Raw genomic sequence first — 8,299 nt, forward strand, 5'->3', positions numbered from 1 at the left:
GCCATTTGCTCTACCGCTGACCATTATAGCTTCTTGCGATTGCCACCATCCCTAAAGTTGGGGAAAGCCTCGCCGGTAGTCGAAGCAAGGGAGGGTCACCCGAGAAAGGAAGGAAAAGGTTGGGGAGGGGAAGACACATGCATGAAGAGGGGGAAGGGGGAGGGGGCTGAGAGCTGCACGATTTTTTATTTTTTTTCTCTTAATTACATATTAAGCCCTAAACTTTTGTAAGTTTTCAATTAAGTCCAATCTTCTCCTTTCATTTAGGTGTAAATTTATTTTAACTTATTTATAATAAAACTGAAGTAAATTTAATAACAATAATAATAATAATTAACTTTACCTGAACTTAATTAAAGAAACACTATACTTAAAATAATAATACACATTAAAATAAACTTAAATTAAATTATAAATTTGTTTTAATCTTTTTAAATTAAAAACACAAATCAAGACTAAATAAATATAGCAATATAACCACAACTAACATTTTAAATTGTTATATTTAAATAAATTTTTGAAACTGTCCATAAATAATTCAATAACACTAATTTAAAATTCCATTTAATAATACTAATACTTTAATACTTGATATAATATTAAATTTTAAGGCTAATCATTTAAATTAAAATTAAAATTTTTAAATAATTTCATAAAATATATTTAAAAGAAATAAAATAATATTAAAATAATTAATTTTAATTATTATTAAATTTTATAACTTTTCAAGACATTACAAAAGTGTAGAATAAATCTTCTTTGTTAAAAAAAAAAAAATCTTATGGAAAAGAAGTCATAATTTTGAAAGTGTAAAAAGCACAAAATGATAAGACAGATTTTTTCTATTTTTTAATAATACAATAGCTATAATTAATATATTTATTTCTCAATAATAAAACACATTTTATTCCTTTTTTCCAAATTTTTATTATAATATATAAATAGGCTTTAAAAAAAAAATGATTTTAGTGGGTTCCACATATAAACTATTCAACTTTTGTAATTCTAGAGTGAGGCATCGTTAAGCCTGATTTCGGACACTTGAATGTCTCGAATGCTGAACTGGCAGAGTCAATTCTAAATTCTGACAACGATGCATACATCAGATAATAAAAACTGATATTAAAAAATCATTAAAAAAAAAAAAAAAAACTGACCTCTTGCTTCTCATTGTTGCAAACCCACAATCCAAATTGCGAACCCAACATGAAGGGGCCATTGTTATTAAATCTAGCAACTAATAAGTCAACTTAATGCATTGATAATATGAAAAAAAAAAAAATTGAGTGGATTTTTTCGTTGAATCGAATAAAGAATTGATATAAAAAAAAATTAAATGACCTAAATAATGATCCGATTTTTCCCAAGGCACGAAAGTCATTAATATTGATATAGCAAATAGGCTAAAGCCCATATACAAATGGCTTAAAAATGCCCAATGGATGGGCTAGATACAAATGACACCCAAGCTCACAATAAAACGCCCACCAATGTAAAAAGGACACCTAGACCCAGCTCTCTAAAGGCCCAAGCCCATCACTCAGAACCTAGCAAGGGCAGAAAACACAGAAGAGGAAAATAGAAAATGCAATATCGTCATCTCCTCTACAGCCATCATCGGGAATTAATGTTGCCGAGAAAAGAACATGGCCGTTGAAGGCAAATGTCGGTTAGAAAGACCCAAGGATAGCATCCACAATGATGGATCAAGCTAGACTAGGATTGGAGACAAACCATAAAATAGAGAAACATGGGTGAGCGATAGTCACAGAGCCAAGATCCAAAGGTTGCGATAATCGATTAACCACAGCCCGCACCAATAACACCGATCGCCAAGCGTCCCACTTGCGCTATACCTACTTAGTCACCAACGAACGAAAACAAACAAACACTCGTGCCTCTAGATAGTCTGAACACAAGCAGGGTAACAACTAAACCTTCTTCTTTCAACACAAACACCTGCATCCAAGAAAACCAACCAAACAACACAACATGGTAGACCAATGACCTGTCCTCGCCAATCAGCTCTGGGTCTACCTCCAAAAAAAAACAAAAATCACACAGAACCTTATTTATGAACAAACCCCATCCGGAGGGAGGGAGGACGCAACCAACCTTCTAGACAAGGAAGGAGGTTCCCCCTACCCAGATGTGGCAGAAGAACCGCTGGATGACAATCAAAATGAAGATCGACTGTCTCAGATGAAAAACAGAAAAAAGCTAGAGAGAACCCCGAGGATGAGTTCCTACGATGATTTTGGACTCTAATAATAGGTCGGATTACTCTAAAACTCATTGAATCTATTGATTTAAAATTTTTTAATTTAAAAATATCAATTATATTAGTATTTTAAAATTTAAATTTATATTTAATTAATAAATAATTATTTTTTAGCTATTATTTTTTTTATTTACAATAATACAAGAAATTTGTTAAAATGATATGTTTATTTTTTTATTTTTAATATTTAATTAATATTTCACAAATATTATTAAGAAGGTAATTAATTTCATTATATTATTTTATATATCAACTACAAATATTAAGAATAAAAATATTAATAATATTATTATTAAGATATATGTAAATATAATCTGAAATGTTAATTTTAAAAATAAAATTTAATTGATTAAAATTATTTAATTATATTAATAAATGTAATATTTAATTAAATTTTTAATGATTTATTGATGGAAGCAGTGGTCTGCCGGTTAAACCAGTAGCTCATTGATTTGGTCCCTCAACCGGATCAATCTTCAAAACGGATTTAATAACTATGGATGGGATTGCAAACTAGTCCCCTACCAGCAAATAATACTGGAAATCTCTCTTCCCCTTCTCTCAAAAACCTATCTCGCCCTCTATGCCTGGTCCTGTAAACTGAACTCATCTTGCCCAATCTTCAAATCATAACTCACCAATCCAAACCATATATTTTTCATTCAAAAAAAAAAAAAAATCAAACGACACGTTCAAATACTCACAAATTCCGCTGGATTGACAAGGCAGCACTACCCAATAAGACAACACGGCCAAAGATCGTGCAGGACCAATGCATATCTTTCTTTCTTTTTTTTTTTCTTATATATATATATATATATATATATATATATATATATATATATATATATATATATGAGTGTGTGTGCATAACAGAGCAAGAATATTATTCATGAGGGACGATCACAACCATCCTAATGCAAATCTTCCACATAAGACTTTTCTGTTACTGTTATGGTTTAAGACTTTTTTCCCCTTAAAATGTCCCTACCAGCCGTCATTTCCTCCAATGGTCATATTTGGAGGGCAATGACCAAATGACATTGTTTGCTAATCCAATGGACATTGTTTTATTTTAGTTATTAGCTCAAAAAACTGGACCAGAACACTCCAGATCTGGGCCAATTTGAACGCATAAACCGTCAAACTGATTTCGGTCCAAAACCTCAATATGGCAGAGTAGAAATACAACAAAACACCAGTGACTCAACCAGGAGCACATGAAAGTTACAACCTAAACTTTTTGGGTTCCATTTATGTTTTATAATCTGGTGAAGTTTGGATAAATGAATCTAATTCATAGGACATATCAGAGGGACAAGGATCCATAAAACACTACTTCAGCTGGGCCAGTCATATATACATGGTTGTCATCTTCCCTCCACTCAATCTCCAAAGGCCCTCCAGGTAAATCAACTGTGCATTTCTGTTTAACAAGAACATTCACAAGATGTGAGGAAAAAAAAATAAAAGATAAAATTACATGATGATAGTGAAAAAGATTTGCATATAGCCAATACCCTCTACCAGTTGAAGGAATCTTCCCAGGAAAAACATTGAGAAGAAAGAGAAACTGGAAAACTAAGGATTTAGAAATTTGAATGCCATTTTACAGGAAATAATTTTAAAATTTTCTATTAAAAAATATCTCAATAATTTAGTTTTTTTTAAAAAAAAAAAAACAAGATAACCGATAGATTTAACCAGAACTTCCAAAAAAATAAAATAATAAAAAAAAAAGAATGAACCAACTTAACAAAATTAGATTGTTTTGGTGCAGTTGTTAATTCAAATATTGCTCAGCCCAACATTAAAGTTGCATCATATGTTAATTGACTGGCTATAATATTACAATGGAAGGGCGGCTATCGCAGGCTCTCACAGCAAAGCTATAATTTCCCACAATGGCCCATATCCTGAACTTACCCTCCCAGCACGACCCTCAAGAACAGCAGCAACCACTGTTGCACAGGCTCCAGTTCCACATGCTAGTGTTGCCCCTGCCATTACAAAGTAACTGGGTGAACTTTCAAGTCAAACTATAAAAAAGGATTAATAGATGCAAAACTGCATATAGCTAACCAATGATTTATAAACTATGCAAGTTGAGGTATCTACATTACAATCATAAGTTAGTAGCATATAAACTAACCTGCCCCACGCTCCCATACGTGCATTTTAAGGTGTGAATGGGAGTGAACTTGCACAAATTCTGCATATCAAATTAAAATTAACAAAATTAAATGTGATAGAAAAAATGTTTGTGACAATGGAAATAATGTAGAGTGCAATTCCAAGGAATCCAGGAAAGAACCAAAAGTTTCAAGATGTGGAATGTGTAACAAAATTTTCACTATTTTACATGGTTAAATGTTGCACATCCAATAAAGGTTTTCTCCATCAATCTCCCTCCCTGATTGAAGTTCTAAGGTATTAGTAGCTTATAACTTCTCAAAGACCTGAATGATAATGATATAGTTTTATGAAGATACAGCATGTGGAATTTCTGAGAAATGTGCATGCAGCTGCATACTGTAAAAGGAAGCAATAATACAAGGCATTCATAAAATCACAAGATCTACAAATCATGATTCTTGAGGATGGATGCATAAACATCAACTGCACCTTGTCAACAAGACACTTGTACAAGCCCATTGACATGCAAAGGTGTGATCAACCATGCACTCTGGCTAAAACATCAACCGTTATTGGAATTGGAAGCATATCAGAAAATGTATTTGTCTTTTACCCATCACCTATACCTCATTATTACGTCTGTGTTTTCCTCACAAGAAATAATCTCTTAACTCCTAGTTCTTGCTGACCCAAGAAAGGAAGACCATACTTAAGAATTGTCAAATGCAGAACTTTAAGATTTTAACTTATAGAACCCGTAGAATTGCAATATTTGCACTCGTTTCAATTGTTCTGGAAAAGAGGTCCGAGGTCCTTATAACAGGATGCAGATACACTAAGAACTGACTAAATGTTCAATTATTTGATAAAATTTAAAATACGTAAAAACCCGAATTATAAGATTTCAAGTTAGCATCCTATAGGCACTTCTAGTAATAAATAAGCCAGAAACCCACAATGATGTACCAGGAAAAGTTATTGTTTCAATGTATATACATACAAACAGATTGCAAAATAAGCATTAGAATCTGTTCCAGTCGCAATAGTGACCACATAAAAGCTAACCTGTGTTTGTTCGTGCTGGGAACACATCATGATGCTCAAATTTGGGGCCAATTTCAACCAAGTTTAATTTATCAACCTGCAAATCCTGTCCAATTACAAGCATAAAGAAAGAACAAAAAAGTGGGTATGAGTACAGTAAAACAACATTTCAACAACCAATCATTTCACCTCAACAAAGTATATAATATATCAAGACATTTAACCCCAAATAATGAGAAATGTGCTCACTGTTATGAGACATTAGGTAGTACAGCAAATATTAAATTTATTGGAATAAATTTATATGCAAGCTTCAAGCTTTGGATTTTTCAAAGCAGTTCACCTATTCCTATAACATCACTAATGGAACAGAAACAGATGTCTAGATCTAATTTTGTTTTAGAAATAACTAAATAGAACTTAATGATATTCTTAGAATTATAGTTAAAAATAAATGGTTTTTTACACCTAAATTCAAGTTATTAACACATAAAAATATCATAAAAAATTTGGATTCCTTGTGTACCAAACAAGAAAATGGAATCCTAATATAGGAATGGATGTAATGGAATCCTAATATAAGAATTACATACACTCCCATTGCGTGAACCAAATGTAACCTTGTGGAATAGTTAACTCCTCTATTTGACATTTAACTGCAAGAAGTTTTAAATATTAAACTAGGAGAACTAGATTAATGGCCTGAAACTCATCACTATCACCACCACTCGATCCACTGCCAATAAGTTTCAGTCATTTATAATATAAAATTTTTATATAATTGACTAACCCCATTTCAAAAAATTTAAAACACATACAAAAATAAAAAGAAAAAGTAATTACTAAACCATTAGTCCAGTGACATTTCATCTCATTCCTTTAACTCCATATCACCACTAATCTTATATAATGAAGGAAAAGTGAAACTAATAGATAGATGACTTCCATTTGGCATGTGTTTTCCTATAAGAAGAAAATTAAAGCCACATAAAATTAAGAAAAATCAGCAACCATTAAACCTTTTCTTTGGTAGCACTTTATCCATTAACTCCATATCACCCTTTGTCTTATATAATAAACAAAAATTGCAGCTCAATGATAGATGATTTCCATTTGGCATGTGTTATCCTATTAAACGAACTATATATGCAAAAATAAAAATGCATCAAGCAAAATATAAAAAATGGATCTTCACATAATCATTAACCGTAGCACATTCAATCAGTTGGCTATGGTACACACCTTGCTTTCTTTGGTCCCAAATGTTACACAATGAGGATTTCCCATACTAACACAAGTCACATGCCAGGTTACTCCATCCACATTTAGCTCTGAATGAACAACGGCATCATCTTTATTTGCAGGCAATTTTGTTGGTACATCTGATGCTTTAAGTGTTGGCTCACCCATATCAACCCTAACTTTTCCATCCTCTTGAATTTCAGGAACAATTAAACCAGCACCAGTATGTATAGTAAAACTCTGCTTCCCTTGTAAATTTTCTAGCTCAGCAATGAACCTGGCAAAGCACCGCACCCCATTACCACACATCTCTGGCTCACTACCATCTGAGTTAAAAATCCTCATGGTATAATCAGTGCCATTGGTCCCCGGCATAGCGAAAATAACTCCATCAGCACCAATTCCAAAGTTCCTATCACATAGCCTCACTGCTTGCTCCGGAGTAATCCTAGGCTCAGTAGAATCCCTATTATCGACCTAATCGAAAATTGCAAAAGATAGAATTGATAACACGTTGTGAACCAAAACCAGCAAAGTTAAAACAACCTTGAATCCTGAAACTAATAAAAAGGATAAGAACTTACTACTGCTAAAAAAAAATCTAACTTTCTTATGCTTATCTACATTTTCTCAGGAACCAAACAAAAAAATTTACCAAAATGAAGTCATTGCCGAGGCCTTGATACTTGACAAAGTGGAGGACACCACTTTCTCTGCGATCAAGAAAAGACGAAGGCGAGACCTTATCGGTAGCTTCAATATTCATAGCAGAAGATACCAATAAGTTAAAGTTAGGGTTTTTGGAAGAAATGATTGGAACGAAAGAATGGGATTGAAGTGTAGGAAAAGAAATAGAAGTAGAAGAAGATGACGAGAGAGAACTGAAACGATTAATGGGGGTAAGAGCCTGGCGAATTGACGGCGTGAACGAGTTGGAGATGGCAACTGTTGCTGCTACGGCCATGGTTCTGTCTTCTGTTTGGTACAGTCAAAGGACTTGCTGACCGTAAATTTTGTTTTCATTAACCGAGGTTCGGGGTGTAAATAAATTGAGGTGAAGTACTATTTAGCCGCAATTCAAAAAAAAAAAAGTACTACTTCGCCGGCCAAAATTAATAAATCAGTATACATATAAACTGATGATAATTTTAATAAAATTTTTATACTCAAATAATTTATAAATATATTTTATATTTTTTATTAATTTATATATATATATATTTTATCTATTAATAAAAAAAAATAAATATACACTTCACATCACCACATACTTTAAACTTCATTGAAGAATAGTATAATTTATAAAATACCTATTAAAAAGAACTTTTAGTAGGACTCATGCTCCTAATCTAATAGAAGCGTTAAATATATCAATCCTTGTTTGCAATATTTTATTTTTTTAATAATTTAATATTTTTGTCAATTTAACTATTACTATTGAACTAGTTAGTTAGACCCATGAATCAATATTTTTTTAAAAGGTAGGAGTATTCATTGATTAAAAAAAATTGTTTGAATCCTAGTATATATGAGACTCACAACCAAAAACACATGTTATAAAAAACAGGGCTTGAAGACGACAACTATTGGAGGCCT

The 8,299-nt window shown here is 32.1% G+C and overlaps 1 protein-coding gene across 1 annotated transcript; it reads right to left on the reverse strand.

Annotated features, from left to right (window-relative positions):
- Window positions 1-3,429: 3,429 nt before the first annotated feature.
- LOC110663289 (diaminopimelate epimerase, chloroplastic) lies at window positions 3,430-7,705 on the reverse strand. The gene is made up of 6 exons (XM_021822547.2): window positions 7,359-7,705; window positions 6,704-7,180; window positions 5,483-5,567; window positions 4,434-4,493; window positions 4,208-4,281; window positions 3,430-3,707 (listed from the first exon to the last, which is right to left on the reverse strand). The coding sequence occupies exons 1-6, from the start codon at window positions 7,665-7,667 to the stop codon at window positions 3,591-3,593; spliced, it is 1,122 nt and encodes a 373-aa protein (XP_021678239.2). The 5' UTR covers window positions 7,668-7,705; the 3' UTR covers window positions 3,430-3,590.
- Between the last annotated feature and the right edge of the window lie 594 nt (window positions 7,706-8,299).

The sequence above is a fragment of the Hevea brasiliensis genome, chromosome 5, assembly GCF_030052815.1.
Source record: "Hevea brasiliensis isolate MT/VB/25A 57/8 chromosome 5, ASM3005281v1, whole genome shotgun sequence".
Lineage (NCBI taxonomy): Eukaryota > Viridiplantae > Streptophyta > Magnoliopsida > Malpighiales > Euphorbiaceae > Hevea > Hevea brasiliensis.

Excerpts from the sequence above, each read along its gene's own strand:
- LOC110663289 (XM_021822547.2), bottom strand. The coding sequence starts at position 7,667 with ATGGCCGTAGCAGCAACAGTTGCCATCTCCAACTCGTTCACGCCGTCA. Across the intron at positions 7,181-7,358 it reads TCGGCAATGACTTCATTTTG|GTCGATAATAGGGATTCTAC; the intron begins GTAAATTTTTTT and ends ATTTTCGATTAG. Across the intron at positions 5,568-6,703 it reads TTGGGACCAAAGAAAGCAAG|GATTTGCAGGTTGATAAATT; the intron begins GTGTGTACCATA and ends GTAATTGGACAG.